Source organism: Cetorhinus maximus, chromosome 9 (genome assembly GCF_964194155.1).
Source record: "Cetorhinus maximus chromosome 9, sCetMax3.hap1.1, whole genome shotgun sequence".
NCBI lineage: Eukaryota > Metazoa > Chordata > Chondrichthyes > Lamniformes > Cetorhinidae > Cetorhinus > Cetorhinus maximus.
In genome coordinates, this window is record NC_135887.1 from 103,421,402 (window position 1) to 103,448,986 (window position 27,585).

Below are 27,585 nucleotides of genomic sequence, written 5' to 3' on the forward strand. Positions count from 1 at the left end.
CTGCCACAGCAGATGGTGGAATTTGAATTCAATAAAAATCTGGAATTAAAAATTGATTGTTGTAAAAACACATCTGGTTCATTAATGTCCTTTAGGGAAGGAAATCTGTTCTGTTTATCTGGTCTGGCCTACATATGACTCCAGACCCATGGCAATAATGTCCTCTGAAATGGCCTAGCAAGCCACTCAGTTGTAACAGACCGCTACAAAGCCACAAAAAGGATGGCACTATGGGTGTACCTACAGATCAGTACTTGGACTGCAGCGGATCAAGAAGGCAGCTCACCGCCACCTTCTCAAGGGCAATTAGGGATGGACAATAAATGCTGGCCCAGCCAGCGAAGCCCACACCCAGTGAATGAATAAAAAAAAGTTCAAGGTTGGCTGCCCTGACAGCTTTCACAGATGCTGAAATGGAATATGGGGCTAGATAGTCTGTAAAATTCATGGGTACTTTCCTTGGTGGAATTTTAATTTCCACGTGCAGATTTAATTTGACTTGGCCATGTACAACTCTGGACCTGTTAACATGGCTGGCTGGGTCAGGACAAGCCCTCATTGGTACCCTAAGCTGCAAATGCACCTGTTTGACATGTGTCCTGTTCGCCTTCTCTTCTAAAACTTTCAATCAGAAAATAATCAGAAACTGAACTGGGCTAGACATATAAATACTGTGGCTACAAGAGCAGGTCAGAGGCTAGGAATCGTGTGATGAGCAACTCACCTCCTGAGTCCCCAAAGCCTGTCCACCATCTACAAGGTACAAGTCTGGAGTGTGATGGAATACTCCTCACTTGTCTGGATGAGTGCAGCCCCCATAACACTCAAGAAGCTGGACACCATCCAGGACAAAGCAGTCCGCTCAATTGGCACCACATCCACAAACATTCACTCCCTCTACCACCGATGCATGGTAGTAACAGTCTGTACCATCTACAAGATGCACTGCAGGGATTCACCAACACTCCTTCGACAGCTTCTTCCAAGCCCGCGACCATTACCATTTAGAAGGACAAGGGCAGCAGATAGATGGGAAAACCACCACCTGGAAGTTCCTCTCCAAGTCACTCACCATCCTGACTTAGAAATATATCGCCGTTCCTTCACTGTCACTGGGTCAAAATCCTGGAAGCCCCTTCCTGGAACTCCCTTCCCCAGCTCACCACCAGGTTCTCAAGGGCAAAAAGGGATGGGCAATAAATGCTGACCCAGCCAGCGAAGCTCACATCCCATAAATGTATAAAAAAAAGAATGGCCAAGAGGATACATATTGCTACTTTCAAGGCAGCAGAAGATCTTTGTTCCCTGTGGAAATGACACCGATGGCCCACACGCTGCAACTTTAAGAAGCTCAGAGTAAGGTTCCAATAAGTTTCACTAACTTCTTTTCTCCAACAGCAGCAATATAGCACAGGGGCAGCATAAGCAACACAAAGCCACATAGAAATCAGAAAATAACGGTTCAGATTTTATGGTCTTCCCTCCCCACCGGCCTCTCCATCAATGCCCCAACCTACCTCTGCCCACCACCCTGGAGTTAACCTCCCCACCCCACAGGGAGACCCCCAAAACTTACCTGATCCTGGGTTCCCAGGACTTAGGCTCCAGTCCTGTCCACTTCAGCTTCAGGTGCTACAGGGACTAGAGAGCTGCCGGCCAGTCAGATTGGTCAGCAACTCTCTGAGGCAGGACTTCCTCCCCAGTGAGGGGCGAAAGTCCAGCCTCCAGCCAATTAACACTTGTTGGAGCGTTAAATGGCCGAGGGACAGGCAGTATCGGCGGGTATGTGTTCTCCACCGAAACCCCAGCATCCTAAAAATTTTTGTTAATCTGTGCTGCAATAAATCCTGAAATGCCAAGCAGACTGAGAGGGCTAATGATGGCAAACATGGTTAGGTCGCTTTCAAAAACCCTGGAAATTCCATGTCAACAACACAACTTCAGCAAGAACAAGTTGACAGCAAAAACTTTAAAGAAGTGAAAAGTCTTCCACACCTTAAACAGATGCTGAGTGTTTGGTGCACTATTCAAACCCTCTGAATGTATTATGGGGCCTAGATTTCACTGCAGCCTTAATGAGCCTCGTGCACCATACACAGGTCTGAGTGCCACATGAAGTGGGGAGCTGGCTCCTGAGGGCAGCAGTACCATAGGCAAAGAAGATCATGGGCAGAATTTTAAATTTAGTGTGCAGGCGCGTGCCCGACACGCCGGAACGTAAAATGACGCGCGGTGATGTCGGGCGTGCATCCCGACGTCATCATGAACTCATGCGACATTTCGTTCAGCAGGTGCGCGCCGGAGTCAGCTGCACGCCCACAAATAATTGAAAGGCCTATTAAGGCCAATAACAAGGCAATTAAGTTGAATTTTACACTGCCCATCCAAGCTTATGGTTGGCGGGCAGGCGAAAAGGCCAAGCGGCCTTTACGTTTTTTAGGAAACCTCACCCACGAGAAGGATGAGGTTTCCTAAAGCTAATACTAATAAAATAAAAACTTTATTTTGAAAATAAAAACATGTCCCATCTCATGTGACACAGTCACATGAGGGGACATGTTTCAATAAATTTTTAATGTCCTTATTAATTTTTTTAAAAAGCGCTTCAACCTCCCTGAGGCAGCTCCGTGCACCTGGGAGATTGAAGTGTTCTTTCGCGCACAAGCGAGAAAGAGCACTGGACCCGAATCCCCCTCCTTCCTCCGCCTGCACAGGTAGCGCTGAACGCTACCACTCATGATCCACGCAGGATGGGCCTTAATTGGCCTGCCCGCGTGAAATCGCAATGCGGAGCCGATCACCCGGCAACTGGAAAATCCTGGCCCGTGTTATCATGCCTCTGTAAGAATTGCATTTGTGGCAATTGAAAAGTTCCCACCAGTGCATTTGTGAATGTTATCCTGAAATTGGAGTTTATTCACATTGTTGGGGCAGAGCAGAGACAGCTTTACTCCTGAATTATACCTGACCCGGGATCAGGTGGCAAAAGTGGACGAGTGTTCTGCAGCATTGAATAACAACAACTTGTATTTATATGGTGCCTTTGCTATAGTAAAACTATCCCTTACCTGCACGGATGAGCAAGATAAACAATAAGAAAAAATGTTTAACAAATGAAACTTTGGTACGAGACATTAAACATAATTGAAATCTCTGATAGTGAAACAGAAATGCTGGAAATTCACTACAGTTCAATCAACATCTGTAGAGAGAAAAGACTGGTCAAATTTTCAGGTGTGTACCCTGTAGGTTTTAAACATGTATGAATGTAAACTGACTAAAATGCAATGAGTGCGAAACAGCAGGTATGGGAATTTAGTAGGCTAGAAACATAGACGGGTTACAAAGCAACATTGATAAGGCATTCATTGGACATAGCTAGATAAAACAGAATGAGGTAAGAGATGACCAGAGCTTTATTTGTCAGTAGCTGTAACATAGCTTTCAACAAGAGGTATTTATACCCATGATTGTGAAACCATCAAACATAACAGAACTATAGGCAAATTACTACAGGGGTTATAAGAAAATGATGAAGGAAAGTATCTGAATACTGCCAGGCACCAAGGAATGTACCCTTGAAAATCACAAATTAGAAAAGTGACAGCTGCTTTTGCAGATTCCCACCAGACGCAGGCACAAGACAAAGACAAGTAACATCAATGGATCATTACTGTGTGTAAGAATGGAGAATTGAAATAGCTATGGGCAGGATTTTAGGTCAGGACCATCATGGGGGTCCCGACCCCGCACTGTGATTTTCCCTGAACTGGGCAATTAGTGACCAGAGGGTACACACCCTGTCCAATTAAGGACAGTGGGCAGGCTCACAAACAGGGGGCCCTCCAGCACAGAAGGAAATGCAGCCTGCCATCACAGCTAAGGAGATCGAGGGCTCCTCCATCCTGAGGCTTCTTCTCAGCAACTTTTTAAAAGTTTTGAATTAAGAAATAGCCACAGATGTGGCCAGATGAGTGGGGAGGCCTCAAAGCCTGCCTGGAGTGCTGGCCTCCAGTCCAGGCAGCTGGCATGTTTCCAACGCCATGAGGGGAGCAAGCCTACTGGAAAATTCCAGTCAGCATCTGACAATTGGCCTCAATTGGCTACCAGCTGCTTATAGGCATAAAGCCCTTCCACCCTCGATTCTACCACCGGGGGAAAACCAGCACATCGACTGATGACACAAAATTATGCATTCTCTCGTCTCCATTCTCGCCCCCATATCAGGACATAAATTCTACCCCATGTTACTGGGCTACTAACCCAGAGGCCTGGATTAATAATCCAGAGAACATGTGTTTCAATTCTTCACAAAGGGTAATTTGGGATGCACACCAAATGCTGGCCTTGCCAGCAATGTTCACATCCCATGAACAAATTTTAAAAATCCTACCACGGCAGTTTGAGATTTTGAATGCAGTTTTTCAAAATCTGGGAATAAAGTGATGTTATCAGTAAAAGTAATCATGAAGATGTTAGATTGTTAGAAAAACACAACTGGTTCCCCAATATCCTTTAAGAAATAAAACCTACCATCCTGACTCAGTCTTGTCCATATGTGTGTCTCAGCCACTCCAACATGGTTGACTTTTAACTGTCCACTGGAGTGACCAAGCAATCACTCAATTGTATCAGTGCAACCAGGGTTAGGCAACAATTTCCAGCCATGCTAGCTAGGTCCCACATCCCAAGAATGAAAGAAAAGCATGGATTTAAGGTACTTGAGTTGAATCTCATGCTTGTGAGGTTTTATCCAGTAAAGATAAACGAGAGCAATGAAATGCAAGGAGATTTAGATGCTCCACTAGAGTGGGCCACGCAATGACAAACGGAATTTAACTTAGGCAAAGAGCATGTCACGCTTGGAGTTAGGACAAACCCAATATACACCTATTTGCAGGGAATAACACTGAAAGAGGTTGAGAGAAAAAGGAGATCCAGGTGTTATCACTGAAGGTTTGTGACCAATGTAGAAAACCTGTAGCTACAGCTGAAAGGGTGTTGGATTGTAACATAGAATTGTTTAATACAAATCAAAGCATACCATTCTGTCATTTTACAAGTCACTGGTTAATCACATCCAGAGTACTGCACCCAGTTTTGGTCCCCTCCATGGTAGGTGATACAATAGCCTTTGAAAAAGTTAAGACGAGAGCTATAGGAATGATTCCTAAATTAAAGATTACATGGCTGCAAAGGCTGAGGGGAGGGGGAGTATAAGGTGGTTGGAAGTCATGATGCTCCAGCCATTATGAGGCGTGGGCAAGCTTGACGGAGCTGCTGGTCTTTTTCTGCCTGTCATTTTTGTAAGTGCCTAAACTGGTGAAAGTTACAGTGAATGTGCAGGATTTGCTAACTTTGTTTGATGCATAATTTATAAGGTTAGCCTTCTATTTCTAATAAAGTATTAAAGTTGCTGAGACTAGACTCTTGAACCTCTTAGGTGGTAGGACAAGATGTCAGCTAGAATTTTACATAGAGTCTTACAAACTGTAACCTAAAACAACTGTAATCTAAAGCACCAATAACACTTTTTTTTTCTTTAACAGACCTGGTGTATTTCCGGCATTTTGTTTTTCTCACATTTCCAGTGCTTTTTTACTTTCTTTAATTGAAATTTTCTACTCACACCCAAACTGTGGTGTGCTAAAGTTTAGATTTACAGACAGAAAATATTAAATTCGCAGTGGAATCAGTGCATGGAGTGACATTCGTGAGACAAATGGAAAATTAAAAACTCTGTGGTCACCCAGAGGAGACCATGAAACATGGGCCCGGAATTCACCGGCCCCAATGAGGTGGTGGGGGTGCAGGGTGGGGAGCTGTGAAATCATAGGGAACTGCGTTGGGTTGGCTCCTTGACGTAGTCCTGCCACAGGGGTATTTTGACCAGTGGCGGGACCAGATTCAGAGATTAGCACAAATAAAGACTCAATTAGGGGCTATTTTACAGGGCCATTGGCATTTTGCTGAATGTGGGCGACTCCTCGGCATAGGGGGAAACCGCCAGCTCAATAGAGGCCGTCTTCCTGTGGCAATGGGGAGTGGTCGTGTGGGGTGGGGGCGTCAAGTACAATGGCCCAAATAAGAGGCCAGGCGCAGAGAAAGCAACACTTTTGGCCTCAATGATCTTCCCAAAGGGTTACCCCTCTGACCCTTGGCCCCCTGAATTAATTTTCCATTCACTTGGCGCAACTCCCAAGCCTCTTGTAAGCATCATCAACAGCCATTTCTCCTGGTAGCGCTGCTGAGGCTTCAGAGTTGCCAGACTCAATTTCTGAGGCGGTCTTGCTGGTGGAAAGTGCGGGCTCATGGCCTGCTTTTCATCCTGATGCTCACGGTAAAATTCAAGGTTACAATACCTAATTCATAAATATAAAGTGATACGCTTGCTTAACTCCTGACACGCTGATCTGGCTTGACCACCTGAATATAAAATTAAAGTTGTTGCTCTACATCCACATTGGCCATGAGAAAGAGAGAGAGGGTGTGACTCACTTTCTCCTATTGATCACCTGTAATGTGATTATAGCTGTTACTGTAAATTTCTATTCCCAGAGCAATTGGTGCTCTTTTACATATTGAATGTTGCCATTACTACACAGTTTCATTAACTGTTCAAGGTAAAATTACATCACCATGCCACACCCATAAGTGAGGATATTTGATCTGGAGTTTCTGTTAGGTTGCATTGGTCTGTTCAGCTCAACTCACTCAAAATCAGCCAAACTAGCGCAAAAGGTTGAGGAATTTCAAGCACATGTTATGCCAGTGCAAAGTGAGTTTCCTTAATATTTTGCATTAGTTTAAGAAACATTGGCCTGGGTTTTGTGGTAGTAATGACAGAAAACCGTTAGTGCTCACCGTCATTACTCTTTAGAAAGAGGCAGCGCAGCCACAGTTAAACGTGAAAATCCATAAGTTGTTTTCAGTGATATGTTTTGCTGAGGTGCACTGCTGAGATCCTCCAAGACTGCAATCAATTGGAAATCATTAAATTGATGAGAACTTTCAATCTTACGCCCTTAGTCTCTCTGTAAAAACCCTTGAAAAAGTTATACCTTATTGATTGAGGCATAACTAGGTTTTTAACAATGTGCTAAGCTCATAATTACCATTAAACAGCTTCCCTGCCATTGAAAAAGTAATTTTACATTTATATGAATGCTAAGTTTCTCCAGTACAATAAGACATTCTACATATTTTTAAATATTTTTAAGGTTAATGATATTTTATCTTCTACCTTAATTCCAAATGCATGTATTGATCATTTATTTCATGATCTATTAAAAAATTAAAAGTGAAGGTATTTAGTGGTTTTTACTTCCTGTTTCGCTACCTATAGGGATACTTCAATGTGATTGGCTGCTTACCCTACTGGATGACATTATTGTTGTTGGATGTCTGGCGTTCCTTATGACTTGGTGCCAGAAACAAACTGATGCCAGGAAAGGGTGAGTCCACGCTTCAGAGATTGCAAGATCTTTGTGAGCTACTTCCTTCGAGGTTAGCAGCAAGCCCTCTTGCTTTAACATGACCACAAAATCCAGTGCTGGAAATCAGCCCCAACCACAACACCTTCAGATCAAATTAATCACTATGATAAGTTGCCATGAATTATACCCACCTACACCAAATGGACTGCAGAGGTTCAAGAAGGCAGCTCACCACCACCTTCTCAATCGCAACTAGGGATGGACAATAAATGCTGGCCCAGCCAGCGAAACCCACATCCCCTGAATGAATTTTTAAAAATTGCAGGCTTCAAGGCGGTTCTTAGAAGGCTACCTTTTTTTTAGTTGCAAGGACACTAATAGGCATCTGCCAAAAAGCTTTTAATTTAAAAAATATATTGAGAAATTGACCATGCACTAAAGAAACTAGTAAATGATTCTGGTTAGCTTTTTTAAAAAAGTATTTTTCAGTTATTTAAATCAGGTTACTTATAGTTCAGAACACTTACTTATTCTGACAAATCCCTGTTTTAGTTAACTGTACTAGATTGTCACTTTTAAATATATTGAGAAGTATTTTTCAATGCAAAAGGAGTTCTAAAATATTGTCTGATTGCATCGGCTCATGGTTGATTTTTCATTTAGCGATATGCAAATAAATTTGAGTGGAAACTTGAGCAAAAAAAAATTCACTTCTGAAAACTAGCACAATTTTGAACTCAATTATGCCCAGCTCTCCTCTTGTGCCCAAAGTGGAAACTTTACCTCATAATGTTTATCCAACTAATGAGAAAGTGGAATGATTTCCTCTGTATTCCAAATATAACAAGTTGGTAAAGCCATTTGAAAAGAACAAGGTTTCAATTCCGTTGCACAGGGATAGATTTTACAAAGCAGGATCTGGCAAAAGCTTCTGATGATGGGAATATATAATGGGAACTTTGATAGATGAAACAGAGAGAAAAGCGGGGCTCACTGTTCATTACGCTCAAATCCCTTATTTAAACACCCATTGCACAATGTTCTATGTCAGGACCAATAATTTGTAAAATGTACCTTCTGACATACAAAGGAAATCTCCCACTTATTGGACTGGCCTACACATAGCTGAGCTTACATTGCAAATGAAAAATATTCTGTAATCCTTTGCATTGCTTTATATTATGACATTCAGCACAGGAACTTAGTGACCAGCATTTGGGAAACACTATTTGATTGCTCGCGTTTATTCTTAATAAAGCAAAAGAAATTCAGTACTGAAAAGGCCAAGCAGATTTAATTGGCTAACTTACAGGATGCAGGATGTACACTGATCCAGTATCCTGCACATGCAACTAAACAACATGATCCTCGCTGAGTACTATTGCTAAATAATACTGTTTCACAGTCTATTTTAGTAGCAATGAATGAAGTCCCCACACCAAAGGTTCACCAATGAGCCATTCACTATAAAAGAAAACAGTCTAAGTCAAGTTACAGTGATGCTGGAGGGGAGAAGTGTGGAGATGGGGGTGGAGAAGTACACAATATAAATGCTTCAATACAAATGACCAAAAACTTCAGGTACCACAGGCCAAAGATTAGATAATTGGTTAAATATAACCAGACCTAAATGGTTCACGACATTCAAAGCTTTTTAAGGAGCAGTATATTTGCACAGAAGACAGTAAAGTTCAGGGGTCTGACTCCCTAAATCATTATAAATCAACAGCATCAACAATTATATACACATACATAGGATTACATAGAATTTACAGCACAGAGACACACACACACACAAACACACACGCGCAGACACACATGTACATGCAATGGTTGGAACTGCATTTAAACGTTAGAATCTCCATAAATATGATGCACACGCATTGAGAATAAGCATAGAGACGAGGCTTATGGCAACCAAGCACCAATGACAGCGGCAGCAGTGCTGCCATGGCAATTAGCTTTTCTCCATGGCAGCAGTTCAGCTGCAATGTTAACTTACACAGTCATACATCATGATTTGTTGTATGTGTAGTGGGGGAGGAAGAGAAGAAATTAAATGCCTCCTCCTGGACTTTTGTTTGATAAAACCAAGTACAGAAATAGATCCCCCTCAATAGCAGCGCACAGCAAGGATTGCATAGCCAATGCACACAATCAGCTGCAACTGTTTCCTATTCTTAGAAAATTATAAAACAATGTAACAGAGCAATGCAAATAACCTACAACTTTGTTTGTCCCTGAGATGTAAAGATTGGAATTATCAGTATCTTTAGAAGAGCAAATTATAGTCTAAAAATATGATGGGCATAGAGTTTGCAAGGGTCCTATTAGTGTTTATGAAACATATATAGTATAAAGGGTTACATGCATATGCACTAAAAATACAGAACTTTTTTGAAGTATGGTCTCTAATGAGCCGTAGTCTTATTTAGAGCATGCAAATAGAAATCCAACGAGACAAAACCAAGCTTTTATTAAACTGTACAAGCAGGAAGCACTGCAAAAAGCTACCTCCTGACATTTGTACCTAAAGAATACACTATTTAAACCTTACAAAATATTTGGCAAAACTCTTGACAAAAATATCTAAATTCATTGTAATGTCGCTTTCTCATGACATCACTGTGTGACAATGACACACGGCTCCTCGGGTTTTTCTTGTTCCCCCTTAAACTAAATAAATTTTGTCCGTTCTTAACAATAAGGATGCCTTTCAAATAAGAGGAAATCCTGAAGAGGCAAATGCTAGAAAGAGAAGCCAGGTTAAACCTGCACAAGGCATTTTCACTAATTTTGCTGACACAGTGCAGGCTAAAAGAGAGCAGGTAAAGATCATTGCTAAACAGAGTACAAAGCAGCACCAAGCTCATGCTGTTTTCTGCACTGCTTAGAATGCAGGCCACGAGACACACTTAAAAATGCAAAAGTAGTTTCTCAAATATCATTGTATAATATTAACAGATATCTGTTCTTTTCTATCACAGGGAACAGTAATACATGATGGATAAGAAGTACCTGTAAGGGATCCAGTCAGAGAGATGCTTAGAACTCATGTTTTAAATCAACTGTCTGATTTTCAGCACAAAGGCCTGTAGCTTGAAAGAGTGATCCCGGGATCAGACTCCTGAAGGATATCTGCCACAATCCAAGCATTATCCAGCAGGACCCAAAATCTTCAAGTTACTAGCTAACCCCAGGTACTGAGAGACAGGCAAGAAATGAGCAAGATTCATCAAACCACACCTACAGCAGCAATTCCACACTCCTGTACAAGCACACACTCTCTGTCCCTCTCGCTCTCTCCTCTCTATTCTCAGCAAACCATTAGCACAAGCGGCTGCTCATCTATACAATGAGTGACAAACAGGTAACTACGAGCTTCTTTGTCATCAATTCAAACACAGCTAGCTTTGATGTCTAAAACCTTTTAAAATAAATCCTGCCTTGTCAAGCGGAAAGAAAGCAGAAAAATAATCCTTTGTTATGTCAAATTATTCATTAATTCCAAGTGTGTCGTTCATTAGCATGGGAACTGGGAGGGTTACGTATAGTATTAATAAATGTGCTTTGATCTCCAAGAATGGTTTATATTTTTGGGTAGGAATAATCTGGGATAAAGTGGATGTATCATCCCAAATTATTTCTCACTCATGGCTATTGTTTAATTTGCCACCATAGGCACTCCCACATCTAAATAATTAGACTTTGCAGCTTTAAAACCAACTGAAATAAATTGAAGAAAATCCCAAAAGATTTTAATTTTTGTTTTACAAAATCATTTTTTACTTACTTACAATGCTGAGAGTACATGGGACAAGCATATTGTAAAAGGGCTCAGATCACTTCAAATAAAATGAAAAGAGAATCAAGTAAATATTGTCTAAAGATCTTAAGACATTGTTCAAGCACCTGCACTGCATTTTAGCTATTGATTCTAACCCATTTGACAAACTATTGTAAAACAATGGATTATTGATTAGATCCAGATTTACAAATATAAAGATGCATAATTTGAAAAGAATACTTATGATAAAACAAAGCCTAATACCATATAAAATCAGTGGGTAGTTGAAAAGAAGATTAGAAGGGTCCAGGAGAAATACGAAAAAGGCCAGCAAATAATATAAAAGGTAATTGTGAGTGCTTTTATAAACATATTAAAATAAAAGAATAATTGTAGAGAGGGTAGGTATACTCAGGGATTAAAAAGGGAGATGGGTGCAGGGAGGATTTGTGGTGTGAATGATGAAAGTATGACTGGGATATTAAACAAATATTGGCGGTTCCAAAGATCAAAATGGTCTCTAGTAAACTTCTACGATTCAAATAAAAGGGTGGCAAAAGACAAATTAAACCTATGCGTTCTCCTCTATTGACTAGACAGTGGAACTACATGCACTGGACTTCACAACTGCTATTAATGCTAACTACCGGGAGGAACAACAAAAAAAAGAGTACCATAGATGTGCTTTGAAGTTTTTTGCATATTAACTTGAGATATATTTTTTGCAATTTTACCTCACCCAGAACAATTCAATTTCAAGAGTCATTCGGTAAAAGTGTCTCAAATGTTCCAAATCTTTCTTACTCTAAGGGTGTAATTTGACCCTGCAACAGTTTTGTAAGGTATGTGTAAAGAATATAGGAGCAGGGGTAGGCCTTTCACACTTTAAGCCATTCAATTACATCATAGCTGCTTGATACCTCAACCTAAAGGTACCCAGCTTCATTCAATATCCCTTGAAATCCTGACCGAACATAAATCTATATACGTCCATTATAAAATTTTCAGTTGCTTAACATCCACATCCTTTCGGGAGAATGAGTTCAGAATTCCACTACTCTTTGTGTGAAATAGTTTCACCTTTAAAATGGCCTACCTCTGATTTTATGATCAATGCTTGTTGTCTGGGTTCTCCCACCAGGGGAAATATCTACCCATCAAAATCTTTAATCGTTTTAAATCATAACTGCATTCATGAACAACCATGGGTGGTATTTAATGGAGGTTACGGCAAGGGTCCCAGGTCGCCTCTTTTCAGGAAAGCCCACCAAACTTAGTGCCACTCAGGCATTTTACTGGACAGCGGCCAGCCTTCCTCTGGATCAAGGAACCTGTGGTCAGTAGACCCATCCACTGAGAGCTGCCAGCCAATCAGGGGCAGGCAGTTCTATTGAACAGCAGCTCCATCAGAGAGGCGGTGGATATTGCTGGTACAAGACCCACCCAATCCCTTGTATCATTGCTGAATCCCAGGTCACAAGTGAGTGATAGCAGAGAGGGATCGCGGGGTGGGGGTCGCAGGGGGAGGGGAGAGGGGTCGGTAGCAAGGCCCTCAGCGTGGCTCTCTTCCCAATACCAGGTCCCTTGTTCAAGCACTGGATGCCTTCGAACAACGCACTCTGTTGTAGGGTGGCCGAGTTGTATATTAATGATAAAGTTGATCTGCAGGCACTTCTTGGGTGGAAACTTTAAGTTTATTTACAGTATACTCAGCAGCAACTACACGTGTGCTTTCAACTTCAACTCTAACCCCACACTGACTGCTCACGCGATTCTCCTATTGGTTACTACAGATCATGTGATCTTCCTTAACAAGTATTATTCTTAAAGGTATATTACACACTAAATAAAACCATAATTACTACAGACCCCTACCCCAGAGCCTGCAAGCAACCCACACGGATTTGCTTTCTGAGCTCCCTGCATGCTGAGTCCCCTGCCCACCACTGGGTTAATACCAGCGGCAGCAGGATGGGACCTTTAAGTGGACATTAATTGCCCACTTATGGGGCCCACTTGGCAGTAGGGCGGGAAGGCTGTCCATGGGCCTTCCTGCCACAGACTTAATCGGGGTGGAAGCAAGAAGGTGGCAGTGTCCCCACTTGCCATCCACTTACTCAATTAATTGCCCCCCCGCCACCAAACTTGCCACAGCAGCGGGAAGGCATTAAATACTGCTCCATAAGTGTAATTTGAGTCTTCTGATAGTCAATGAAGAAAATGGCACCTGGAACTCTCAATCCCAGTCATGAGGATTTGTACAAGGTTTGTATATTCCAGATATGTCATCGGAAAAATACACTTTTATTTTGATTCTGGGGATTTTCTAGAAGGGTCACAACTGCTTAAGGTCTAAATGAAGCGATATGTGTTTTAAGTAGGTACAACAGATGTAATGTCTAGAGTCATAGGCTAGAACTTTACGCCAACCTCTCCCCCTGATCCCAGAGCAGGCTGGCAGGTAGGAAGGGAATGTAAAACTGGGTGGCATGTCAGGGGTGCCATGCCTTTTACCTACCTGCCTCCACTGAGATTTTACCTTGGTGGGTGGGGGGAGTCCATGTCAATTGGCAAGGCTGCCAAGGCTGGCTGCATGCTCAGGGAAGGCATCTCTATCATTCGGGCACCCAGAGGACCATCACCCCCAAGTCAACGGCTGTCACCACTTGCTCCCCCACCACCACTCCCCCAACCAGTCTTCCCAATCCCCTTGCTGGGGCATGCCGGGTTGGCCTAGGTGAAGCTGCCCCAATTACCTGGTTGTCTGACTTTCATTGCAGTTCCTTATGAGGGGCTAACTGCAGTTCCAGCAGTGCTCATTACCCTTCCGTGGTGCTGCTAGGACTTAAGAGCTGCCAAACATCTGATTGATTGACACCTCTTGAAAGCAGGGGCTCCTCTCACATGGGGAGCTAAGTGCCTGCTTAAGGACCATAAAATACGGATGCAGCTTCCTGGGCCAGTGGAGGTAGTTCACCCCCACTTTTCAGCCAGTGGGCAGGTCCACCACTTCTGCTTTGAATTCCAACTGTATAGTCATAATGGCACAGAAGGGGGCCATTCGGCCCATTGAGCCCAGGCCAGTTCTCTTTAGAGCACTCCAATCAGTCCCATTCCCCCTCTTACTGGAAAGGTTGCAAGGTGTTGAAGTTAGCTATTTTTACTCTCTATGTACCACAAGTGTTTACTTTGTCTTCCTACTATATTATTTATGCAAAATTATGTAGATGATCTCCCCTACCCAGCCAACCCTGAATGGACAGGGGGGCAGTTTAGGGGTAGGACAGGGAATGGGATCCTGGACTGAGCCCTTACATATATTATATATGTTCAATCTTCAAAATTTCTACAGACTCCATGTTCTCCATGTTATTACATAATAATTTTAGATCACAATATGTGAGCCTATGGCTTGTCAAAAGAGTGCATTCATGCTTAAAGTCACCCACACAGTGCCTTCTTTAAGTAGAGATATTTTGAATGAATCCTGTCTTACAGGGAAGAGGATAAAATAGAAGAGGGAAGTGTCATTTGTTCAAGTTCAGAGACATTTCTTCCCTAAGGATTGAAGAGTGATATTGATAACAGCCAATAACGTGCCAGTTTCCTTGCTGAAAAGAAGTAGATGTGGAATTAGGGAACAAATGATTCAGAATTTCTCTCAAGAGTGTATATTTGTCTCTCTTCAGGCCTTAGGTTTGGATCCTCAGAAGCTTTGGTTCTATAGAGTTATAAATTTTTCATCAATAGCAAAGCAAACCTGGAAAAACAGGCCTTGATCCCAGCCCTACCTCATTGTCCAATGCTAGTGACAAACCTATATAAGAGTTCTTTTGAGTATAAACGCACATAAATATTTGTGTGACATGAATGTGCAGTGTTCATTTTTCCTAATATTTACAAGCACAGGCTTTGTATTCATTCAAAGTGGTTGCCAGGTGGATTTACGGAAATTACCAGAACACTATCTACTGCCAAATTAGAATGACATTGAACATATAAAATGATGATCAGTCTCGGTTGGTTTCAATGTTCCAGTCCACAAATGGAATGTTAAAAGGGAGTATTGTGAGTATTTCCTTCAAAAAAATACACCACACAGCCATTGCACCTGTGACAATCCACTTTCAACCCAGAATTAGACTGGAGCAATTCCAACATGATGCTGTTGAATTTACTAGAGCTTAGGAGAACTTTATACATTTAAATAGATCTATAAAGACTTCACAAGTACAGTAAATTAGTGGAGTTTAAGAGTTAAGGTACAGCTGAATTAATAGTTTAGATTTTTCAATCAAAAGTTTCCACGTGTGGCAATGTCAAAAAAATCTCTAGTAACACTTCAAAGCAGTCCTGTCTTACCAGAAACCCTAACGCCAGGGTTACTGGTACCACAAAAGTCTGAGGTTCCAGGAACAAACGGGTTACTTCTTCCTGTTTTGACTGGTCACTGCTGCACACTAAGGTCAGAATCGTCCCAGGATTGCACAAAGTGTGGTGGCAGCTGTGAAAAATGACGTTTTGCCTGCCAGTCGCAATGGTGGGTTTTCGTGCCACATCATCCACTTCCTGGCGCATCCCGCCTCATCAATAATGCATGCACGGGAAACACGCCAGCTCACTGGCAGTCAGGCTGAGATTTACTCGCTATGCCTTGAACTCAGTGCTTCCTCGCTCTGGGCGCCAAATTTAAAGTGCATTGGAGCACAGCCTACTTCATGTCTCCAGACCAGGACTGATCCAGGCGACAGATGGCCCCAAAAGCAAGGATGACGGCAGCCCCCAAATTTAGTGATGCCTCTCCGGTTTGCCTGCTGGACGCAGTAGAAGACCACCGCAAACTCCTCTACCCCTGCTCTGGCCGCAGGAGGTTCACCAGAGTCACCAATTAGCCTGCGAGATGGTGGCAACAGTGGTTAGTGCCAGTGGAGCACAGAGGAGGTCGGCTATCCAGTGCAGGAAGAGGATGAATGCTCTCATTTGTTCCGCCAGGGTAAGTCAACCACCTCATCACTCTCAACTCTCACACTCCCAAACCATCACACATCCACAGGGATCTCACACCTCAAGGGACAACACCACTAACTCTCACAGACACCCTCACATCTTCATCAGGCTCATATCCTCTCGAACTTGCGTTCTCAATAATTCCATCCATCCTTATCATCTGCCATGGCATGCGTCCTGCTCACACTCTCTCCATTTGTTTTTGTGCAAGAGAAGCTGGCTTACATCAGGAGGGAGAGGTCCCAAAGTGGGGGTCGAGTGGCTGACATCCTCAATCACTTTGAGGAGTGTGCCATCACGCTGACTGGTGAGGACATGGACCGTGCCTGTGCTGACAGTGAGGTCAGCAGTGAACACCCACCTGAGGATCCTGCATCACATCATACCTCTCTCAACACAACTGTGAGTGCTCACTCTCCTGTTTCTGACTCTGCTGCCATGCTCTAATTATCTCTACTTTGGTTCACAGGGAGCTCTGCCAAGCGACTGACACCCTCAGCCAGTCAGTCCCTCAGCTCCATCCAGGTCCTCACCTCCAGCCAAGAGGACACCTCCTCCACTGAAGAGCTGGAAATAAGCAGCCTGGAAGACCCATCACAGCGCTTACCCACACTCTGCACCTAGCGCAGAGACACACACCTCGGTAGGACCTAGATCTAGAGCAGGCTCGGGTTCACAATCTGGTGGTCACCGCATGGACAAGCATCCACAGCAGAAGGAGGCAGGTTCAGCCAAGCTCCCCAGCACTTGGAGGATTGCTGGAGAAGAGGCATCTGTCAGGTCTGAGTCCGATGACGAGCCTCTGGATGTGGCCTTCCAACTCATCGTGGAGAGTCAGCAAAAGGTGAGGAAACATCACTCAGAGCAGTTGGAAGTCCTCAACAGAGTGGCATGTGAGTCAGAGGCATGCATCTGCCTGCTCTTTGATGAAGTGGTGCCCACATATGCACGCATGGAGATCACCATGGGAAGGATGGTCCTGCAGAATGCGGAGGTGCGTGCAGAGCTGCACTTCATTGCAGTAGTCATGGGTGAGTTCCTGCAGTGGCAATGCAAGAGGGAAACACATCTTTCCAGGTGCTTCTTCCCCTCAAGGAGTCAGGCCGGGGTCCTCAGGCACCTGGAGGGAGGAGGAATGGCATCTGGATGCCCCTGGGTCATCCACTCAGGAATCTCAGAGGCTGTCTACTCCCTCCGAGTCCCCTTTGCCTGTGACCCCCCTCATCCTCAGTAACCGCAGAGGGAGCAGCTGGTCCACAGGAGGACAGCCAAAGCAAGCTGGGGCCTTAAAAGCCTCGGATCTCCAGAGGACACACACCAAAGTCATCAGAGGCAGCAGGGCCAACTATTGCACAGGCTGTCTCCACTCCTGCTGCAGATGTCAGGGCAGCGCCGAGAAGAAGTGGTAAGCCTAGAAAAGTTAAGAAATTCTGATCACAAATGGTTGCATGATCACATTTTGTCACTTCATAATCTGAAAATGTATTCACTTTCACGGAATAGTGTGTAATGATGTCTTTCAGCTTCATTGACAGGCTTCACGAGTCCACCCAATGCATCCCCCCTACGCAGCTGCACCATGAGTGATTCTGGAGGGAGAAGTGTGTATATGGAAGGGCCTTTCAGAACCTCATGTAAGCACTCTCCCACGTGCGTGGAGCCTTCATCCATCACATTCATCTCACTGTCCTGAGCATTTTCAATGCTTCTTGCTAGGAAGTTGTCCATCTGAGCTGACATACATCTCACTTATTGCGCTCCCATGCAGCACCTGTACCCGTCCAACATGAGGATCCACTCACTTTTGATTTGCACAGTATGGTGGTCATTTTGATTAGCTCCCCCATCCTTTCCCCTCCCACAGTCACCATGTCCTTTCCCCCAAGACAGTCCAGCCCCCTGGCATCACCTTTGACCTCTCCGCTGTTGCCCTAAAGACTGAACCCTTCTCTTTCAGGAATGCCCAGGTGAACATGCACGTTCCCTACCTTCCTGAAAATCCCACTCACATCCACAATGACCTCCCCAATTTCTTCCTGCCTACCCCCAGCGTCCGTGTCTGCCTCCATGTCCCCACCAACCACCCTCGCCACCCCTTCTACCGCTACCGATGCACCCTCACCCTCCCATCCTAGCGGCTCCCTCTGCCCCCTCTCACACTCACCATCCCCTCCTACCATGTCCGCCCTCAATTCACTCCCCAGGAGGCAATCATTGATTCAAAAGACCCCTCCCTTGAACATCCACCTGATCATTCCACCCCCCAACCTAACACCTTCCTCCCCCCTTTACACCTTCCCCCCTCCGAACTCACTCCTTCCCCTGGACACCTTACCCCTCCGACCTCCCTCCCTTACACCTGCCTCCCCACTTGCACCATTCTCCCATGTTATACCCTCCTCCCCCATGCGCTATTCTCCTCCCGTGCTCCTTCATTCCCCCCAGACACCCTCCTTCCCCACCAACCTCACCTCTCTCTGATACCTTTGCCTGGCCCCCCCTCCCAAGCTCAGCCCCCCAAAACTTTCCCACCCGCTTCCAACCTCACCCCACCCCCCCGTACACCTTCCTTTCTCATTCACACCTAGACCTTCCTCGTCCCACTCCCGCTTTGCCGATCATCCTTACCAGTCCATGGCGAAGTCCGTGAAGTTCCAAAGCAGGACCGAAGCATCAACATGGACCCTGGAGGATGGTGCGAGCCCATGGTGAAGTCTGTGAAGTTCTGAGGCCTCAGCGAAGTCGAAGCTGCTGCATGGAGACCTCCCATCTTCCGAGGGCTGCTTTGTGGCAGAGCCATGTGCATGCGGATCCACCCAGCACGTGATGCATGTGTTCCTTCAGTCCCCCACCATCTTCCATAACGGTAAATCGGGTGTGGGGTGGGGGTGGGGTGGGTGGGGGGGCCATTCTGGTCGGGTCTTACTTTGCATCCCATTAGCAGGATGTAAATTGGGTCCATGCCGGCCTCCAGCGGGATTCGTAATCTGCCGTGGCGGACACCATCGGATGATCCCGCGGCGATTTCATGCCGCCTGAAACCAATTTCTGTCCCTCCCGCTGAATTCTCCTCCCCCGCCCGCCATGACGCCCGCCGCAAATGTGAGCGGACGATTGCGCCCTAAGGTGCAGATCTCATTGGTACCATTTGTTGTGGTGTCTCACTGAACAAGCAGGATTTACCCAGTGGGTCAGGCTGAAATGTGGGGTCAGAAGGGGAAAACAGTCACTCATTGTGACTTTAAATGGGGCAACTAATTAATGGCCAGAGGCAGGCTCACTAGCCAATTAAGGATGGTGGATGGACTCTTGAAGCTGGAGGTCCAATCAGAGGGTTTCTAGCTTTAAAGGTGCAGCAGGATTGCGATGAAGGGTAAGACAGGAAACATGTCAAAATGGATGTGCCCTCTCTTAAACTTTTAATTTAATTTAAAAAAAATTTAAATTAAAGAATGGATTTTGCAGCCAGGTCACCTGTAATGATGGCATGTGCTAGAGGATCTACACGTCCTGACAACCTACACAGTTTCAGAATGGGCAGCTGGTCCATCTCATGAGTCAGCTCCCAGGAAATGAAGACCACCTCAGCAGCCAGATACCTCAAGTACTTCGGCCACTCAAGCAGCACCAGGCTTTTCACGTAGACCAGAGGATAGCCCAAGATTCAATGTAATATCTCATTTAAAAGACAGCACATCTAGTATTGCAGCAGCTCTTCAGTACCACACTGAAATGTCAATTTATAGTATGTGCTCGCCTGCAGAGTGCAGTTTGAAGTTTGAACCCACAACATTCTGACTCAGAGGTAAAAGTGCGACCAATTGAGCCAATGCTCAGGCTATGGTCATATACTTTACACTCTCTCATCAAGGGAAACAGGAAAAAGCACTAGGCATTGTGGCATGGTTTGAGATTAAAGATCGAAGGTCATTTTAACCAATCTCGCTCAGCAGAAATCACCTCTAAAAACTTACCACTCCATCTTACTTGATTTCTGCCCTTCGCCATCTGGTTGCTTTTAGTTGGCCAAGATACCAGCTTGGCTCAGACAGGAGGCTCATCAGGGTTTGATTATGTAATTAGGATCCATAATCACATTTGAACCCGCCATGTTCAGTGGAACCTGGTCTGCAGGAAGAAGAGGACCCATAAGATAAACTTAGCCATTCCTTTGTGGATTCTGGGCGTCACAAGAAATGTCTGAGCTCCTGCTGCTCTAGGCTCCTCAGCTTCCCTTTATGAGATTGTGCTGAAACCCCTTGTGATTTATCAGAGAGTTGGCGGGTAGCCCCAGGCCCACCCAGTCTTCCAATCCTGTCAGCTGACCAGCTTAATCTTACTGCTTTTCCAGGGGGACTGCGTGTGTGCGTGTGTGTGTGTGTTTAAATGTGCGTGTATGTGCAGAAGTTGTTCTACTAAAGTGCATGAAGATATTTTGTTATAGGTGGAATAAATGGAGGATTTGTGAATTGTGTGAAACAAATTAAAGACAACGGGTGAAAATGCAGGCAAGACTGTTAATGCTGTGACTGCAGTGTAAAGTTAAGAGGTTTCCTATATGATGACTTCTCAGAACCAGCACAAGGTTCCATGCTGCAGGTTCCTCAGCTGCCTCCTATTCCCCTTGGTGATCCTCTTGCTGTACCAGAGAACATTCCTCCTCCAAGATCTCCTGATGATGCTTCTTTGCATGGTAAAGTTAGGGAGCATGCAACCTAGTTATAGAATTCACCTTGACTGACACTATATGGTAGTCTCACCTGGAACCCACAAGATGATCGATTAGGGGAAAAAAAACAGTGGAAGAGATTTTACCAGCCCCCTGGTGGCGGGCTATGCGATGGGAAGTTTGGTCAAATGCTGGGGAGCTTCGTTGGGCGGGCTCCCTGACACCATTCTGCTGCCGGGCCATTCTACCAGTGGTGGGAACAGCAGCAGCAGAGCAGTCCTCTATCACATGGGGAGGCCATCAGCTGCATGGAGCCGGCCTCCCAACGGCTTCCCGAGGAGGGAGGGCCATCGCATCCGTAGGAGGGCTCCCTGGAAGCAATAGCCGTCCCTGCAGCCCCAACACCGCCACTGGAGGTGTACAGCCTTGTCGGGGCCTACCTGCCAGGCCCCAGCAGAAAAATGATTTGTCTTCCTCCCCTTGCAGTCTCTGAAGTGGCCACCTCTACCAGTGACATTCCAAGGCTGCGTGGCTACCTGCCCTCTGATTTAGCCAGCAGAGTGGAAAGCCAGCCCTTCGGCAGCCAATTGAGAGGCCACCACTAGGAAGATTGCTTCTGTGGTCACACTGCACCCTCCCCAATTCCCCCACAACACAGCCTCAAGTCCTGCATTTGGTCCCAATGGTAAAATCCCAGCCACTATTTCAACAGAGTGCTTGGCTGGGGAAGATTTTTTTTTTTCCCTTTTTCAGCTGGTGGGCTGAATGGCCTCTTTCTGTGTCTGTACTTTTTTATGGTTCTATGGTTCCTAAGATATAAATATAGCTCATAGTTGAAGGAGAATGGAATGCAACAGAAACAAGTATATACGAAACTGTACAATACCGGCTGGGTCTATATCACCAGATGAAACTCTGAAACAAAGCAAACATCCAAATTAATAATACAATGGGAGATCTTCCATGCAAACAAGCATTTCTTGTAGGTCACCATAGAAACAGATTCAACCTTTTAAAGTCACTTGAGTACTACAAAAAGAGCTACAGGCAGACCTCAGTCTCCCTTGTGAAATGACACTTTGGGTTCTGGAGGGAATCTCTTTGAATAGATCAAAAGCAGTCTAGTCCAGTGCTAGACAGAGGGATGAAGAAAAGAGCATCCCACAGCAACACAAAGAACTGCTTGCTGTCTGGTTAACCTTTGCTGAAGGCTGCTCCTATTCTTGGCAAAGGCTGGTGTGAGATATGCTGTGGTGGGTAGTGCAGGGTGAGGATTGTATTTTGGTGCAGTGTAAAATGATAGTGTTGAAGTATTAAAGATGAAAATATATGAGTACATTGCCCATGTTTGTGTCTGCGCTTTGTATGTAGACTTTTTGTTTAGAAAATTGTCAATTTGGCTCAGTCGGCATGTTTTGGATTCAAGTCAAATTACTTTAGCAGACTTCAGGGCGGTGATGAGGGAAAGCAAAATTGCTGGAAGAGTAATTTTTTGAAAGAAATGTTAAACTGAGCCCCTGCCCGCCAGGGCAATGTAAACGATCTCATGAGACCATTCCCAGAGCAGGGAAGTTTTCCCAGTATTCTGGCTAGTAATTATTCCTCAGCCACTACTACCAGAACATTTTAACTGGTCATTTATTTCATTGCTGCTGATGGGGCTTTGCTATGTGCAAATTGGCTGACAAGTCTGCCTACACAATGAAGCACACTTCAATAGTAATTGTCTGCGGTGAAGCATTTTGAGATGTTCCGAGACCATGAAACATCCTATAAAAATATAATTTCTTTCTTAAATGTGGGTTCAACCCTGCTCCAGGATTTGAGCATGCAACCTAGGCTGATAATTGTATGTTAATTTTATTATCAAGGTTAAAGGATACACAAGTATAGGGCAATGATTCATTAACTACTAGAGAACATAAATGAAAGACTTTTGGGACACTGGGTGTTAGGAAGTAAGCAGCAGACGTATGTAACTCTGCATTCTCTAAATAAACCAACTGTTAAGAAAAGGATTTGCGTCTCGTTTCGTACTTCACCATTTGGCTTGGGCTCCAATTATCACAGGCTGAAGCTCACTCCAGTGCTGAGGGAGTGTCACATTATTGAAGGTGTTGCTCTTTGACTGAGATGTAGGACTGAGTTCCTATATGTTTGCTCTGCAAGTTAATGATCCCGTACAACCATTCCAAGAAGTGTAGGCACTTTCCTCAGTGTTTAGGTTAACATTCTGCCCTCAATCAACACCACTAAAAACAGAATACAAAAACAATTGACATTTTGTGTGGTGCAATTCTATATAAAGGAACACATTAGAATCCTGTGCAGGGTGGCAAATAACAAATAAACACGGGCAACCAGGATAATGTGTCATGATTGGGCACATCAAAGAGGAGAGTGTTCTGGGTATTTTTGAGAGCACTGACAGTGGCGACAAAGCGCAGACGCCAATTTGGGACCTATGATAACATACAATAGAAATGCGAGTCTTTCTTTTCTTCATTTATCTTCAGTTATTGTTAGAACACGATTGACCAGGCCTTTCCTCGGCTGGAATTTTCCGGCCCCTCCAGCCAGCAGGATCTTCCGGTCCCGCCAAAGCGAATGGAAGTTTGAATGGCTCGCCGCAGCCGCTGCAGCGGGACCCGCCTTGCTGTTGCCGGTACCGGGAAATCCAAGCCCTCATTTCTATGCTGTTGAAGGGTACCTTTGATAGAGATCAGAGTATTAACTTGCATTTATTGATGGCATACCTGACCTGATGCAGGTGCTGGGTGTCCAAGATGTAAAGTTCTTATGTCCTGATATCCCTCAACTTGACATCATTAAATTCACAGTTTTATTTTAAATAATTGCTTAATTACACTAGTATTTGGCACAAAACACACACTCTGATACCAAGTAAAGAGGAACAGTGTGTTGCTGTCAGACTGATCCTGAAGTGATGGGACACAGGTGTACAGTTCCCCGTATAGTGATATTTGGATGTCTGCGATGTCATCAAGAAAGGTAATTCTCAATGAGGTGAAGATGGATGCACTAACCCAGAATTTTCTCATCAGTTTCCTGGTCAAAACTTACAGGGGCATTGCAACAAACCAGGGATACGTCATAAGGTTACATAGGATATATGGCACAGAAACAGGTCTTTCGTCCTAACTAGTGCATGCCAGTGTTTATGCTCTATTCGAGCCGCCTTCCATATTTTCTCATCTAAATCTACTATCAAATGCTTGCCTAATCTTCCCTTAAGTGCATCAATATTGTTAAATTCAAACACCCCCTGTGGTAGCTGGTTCCACATTCTTAGCACTTTTTGGGTGAAGAAGTTTGTTCAAAATTCCTTATCGAATTACTTGGTGACTGGCTTATATTGACAGCCTCTAGTTATGCTCTTCCCCACAAGAGCAAACATTGGGCTGGATTTTCATGGAGTTGGGGAAACTCCGTGTAGGTGTAAAAATGGTGGTCCAAACCCAATTCCAGGATTCCTGATCCCATTCCCAATGCCCCCAGTTTTTACCAGTGCAGGTTAAGGGTGTAGGCTGGTGCAGGTCACAAGCCCACACCCTGTACTCCCGGCCAGGCCTGCTTCATTGCGCAGATGGGCATGTCCTAATCTTTTGCAATTTTCATGGTTGGGCTAGCTTTTAAAGGACTCATGGTTCACACCACCTCAGAGGTATTGTGAACCATAGTCTAAATGAGGGAACCTTTTGAAAGGCAAGTTCAAAAGGTCTTACCCATGCTCCCCATGCCACATTATGCCCCTCTACCCACCCCCATGGCTTCTCATACCCCCAGGCCAAGTTACGCCCCTCCACAGAATCCCCATGGCCCATCATACCCCCATGCCAAGCTATGGCACTTCTGTGCTCATTCGCCCACTGTACACTATGTACTTAATGAACCCTATAGTGACAATAGGAGGTGTTAAAAAAACGTTTTAAAAAGTCATGAATTCATAACTTTACATTTTCGTTAAAAAAATCCTTTCACTACAGCCTAATAAAAGTGTGAATCATCCAGACCCTTTAAAGTATAAACAGCAGAAATTGCAAGCACTTGAAATCTCTTTATCTTATGGAAATAAACAATGTGCAATTGACAGAATAGATCAGAGTGCAAGAGCTGTCAATCAAGTAATGGTTTCCCTGGAGCTTAGCTGTTTCAACGGTGTAATGAATGTCTGGGCCCTTAGCTAAGAATGCACAATGAGGTTATATGTTGCTGTCCCCTTCAGTGCTTATTAACACCTCCCCTGCTCTCACCCCCAACTTTTTGGTGTCATCCGCAAATTTAGAAATTATGTTTTTGATTCCAAAACCCCAAATCGTTAGTGTAAATGTAATTTAGCAATGGCATAGTGGTATTGTTGCTCGACTAGCAATCCAGAGATCCAGGGTAATGTTCTGGGGACCTGGGTTCAAATTGTACCACGGCAGATGGTGGGATTTGAATTTTTTTAAAATCTGGAATTAAAACCATTGTCAATTGTTGTAAAAACCCATCTGGTTCACTAATGTCCTTCAGGGAAGGAAATCTGCCATCCTTACCTGGTCTGGCCTACATGTGACTCCAGACCCACAGAAATATGGTTGGCTCTTAAATGCCCTCTGAACAAGGGCATTTAGGGATGGGTGATAAATGCTGGCCTAGCCAGCGATGCCCATATCTTATGAATGAATGAGAAGAAGAAAAATTGTGAACCACCCTGGGTTCCAGTACTGACCTTTGTGGGACACCAGTTCCCACCTGCTACCACCCTGAATAACAGCCCTTTATTCCCACTCTCTGCTCTCTTGTCATAAGTATAAAGTGGCTGGATAGGGAAAGAGGGAGGAAGTTGGGTCTAGTAAGCACAGAGAAATTAAATAAATTGTATTTCTTAGAAATGATGACCTAGGAATTTCTTCAGAGTTGCTACTGCTTCACTACACTTCTGGCAAAGTGATGGCAGTCGGGTCGGAGCAGCTTTGAGGCAATTTCCAATCAATGTCATTTAACAAATTTAATTGGTCACAGTTATATCTTAGGCCTTTTATTTTTAAAAGCAGCAACAAGGTACTGATGTTATTTTTGTACCATATTGTCAATGATAAAAATTAACTTGCAATCCAGGATTAGAACATATGCTGTAATGAGCCCAGGGACAGTTACTCCACCAAAACACCACATTCGACTCACGTTTCACATGGGACAGATTTTTATGCTGCGCTGGGGTCCTTGCCCCTCTGGCATAAAAGTTGGGTTAACCCAACCCCTCTTCGACCTATTGCCCTGCGGCCATTTAACACTCGGCAGGGTGTTAATTGGGTCACCTGGGCAAGAAGTCCTGCCCCTGAGAGCTGCCAGCCAATCAAATAGCCAGCAGTTCTCTGGTCCCAGCAGCACCACGGAGAGTGGTGACCACTACTGGGACTGCAGCCAGTCCCCAGTGGTCAGCATCAATGGAGCCGGATGGGGAGCTAAATGTGGGGTGTGGGGTTGGGAAGGCCAGGATAGCAGGCCCCAGCAAGGAGAGGTGGGGGAGGTGGGGGGGGCCGGGGTGCACAGACCAGGGGGAGAGGGGAAACCCAGGGAGGAGAGGCAGGATGACCAACTATCCCAGATTTTTCAGGACGGCCAAGGAATTTCCACTCCTGTCCCACATCCTGGGTGTTGGCTTCCCAAGACACCATTTGTCCCGGATTCCTCTCTTCTTGTTGCTGCCCAATCATGGTTGCTGTATGCACGTGCACATCGGCGCACAACCATGAGGGATCAGTGCTTCAGCACTGGCCAGTACTGACACCACACTCCTCCTGGCTTCAACAGGTGCGCGGATGGCGGTGGGGTAGTCCAGGGGTTGTGGAGGTCTGGGGGGGGTTCCAGGCCAGAGACATCGCTCAGGCCTGACTCGCAGTGGTGGGAGGGGATTGGCAAGAATGTTCTGGTCGGGTTCAGCGGTAGCCCTCTCAGGCACGGGTCCGCTGGGCCAGCCAGGTCTGTCACAGGAGCAGGGGCGCTGGTCTCGGCAGCAACCCCCTCCCCCACTCAGATGTTGGATTACCCTGCCCCGCTCTCAGGTTTTAGACCCCCTCCCCACATTGAAATTTCCCAAATTGGACATTATTAATATTTGGTTCTCTCAGGTTTTAACAATTCGGTTTCCTATGTTTTTTGAGTCACTACAGTTGATGCCCTGAGGGTTCATAATCCTCCTTTGCAGCAACTTTTCCTGACTCACTGAAGTTTCTCTGCTACCTACAAAAGCACAAGTCAGGAGTGTGATGGAATACTCTCCACTCGCCTGGATGGGTGGAGCTTCAGCAACACTCAAGCTAGACAACATCCAGAACAAAGCAATCTGCTTGATAAAGCACTTCCTCCAATCCCTCCACCACTGACATACCATAGGTGCAGTGTGTACTATCTACAGCATGTACTGTAGCAACTTACCAAGGTTTTTCACAGCCTCCACCACCTAGAAGGACAAGGGCAGCAGGTGCATTGGGAGGCGATGGCGCAGTGGTATTGTTGCTGCACTAGCAATCCAGAGACACAGGGTAATGTTTTGGGGACCTGGGTTCGAATCCCACCATGGAAAATGGTGGAATTTTAATTCAATAAAAAAAAATCTGAATTAAAAGTTTAATGATGACCAAAAACCCATCTGGTTCATTAATGTCCTTCTGCATAAT

At 44.8% G+C, this 27,585-nt stretch overlaps 1 protein-coding gene across 3 annotated transcripts in view; it reads right to left on the bottom strand.

Annotated features, from left to right (window-relative positions):
* The window catches only part of tub (TUB bipartite transcription factor), a 275,702-nt gene that overhangs the window by 156,665 nt on the left and 91,452 nt on the right, over positions 1–27,585 (bottom strand). Inside the window, exon 1 of one of the 3 annotated variants that reach the window (XM_078549223.1) lies at positions 10,455–10,760. The exons of the other annotated variants lie outside the window; for them this stretch is intronic. Within the exon in view, the coding sequence (XP_078405349.1) occupies positions 10,455–10,492 (38 nt within the window). The 5' untranslated portion in view covers positions 10,493–10,760. Of the gene's footprint in view, positions 1–10,454; positions 10,761–27,585 lie in introns of those variants that run through there. 3 annotated transcript variants of the gene reach the window in all.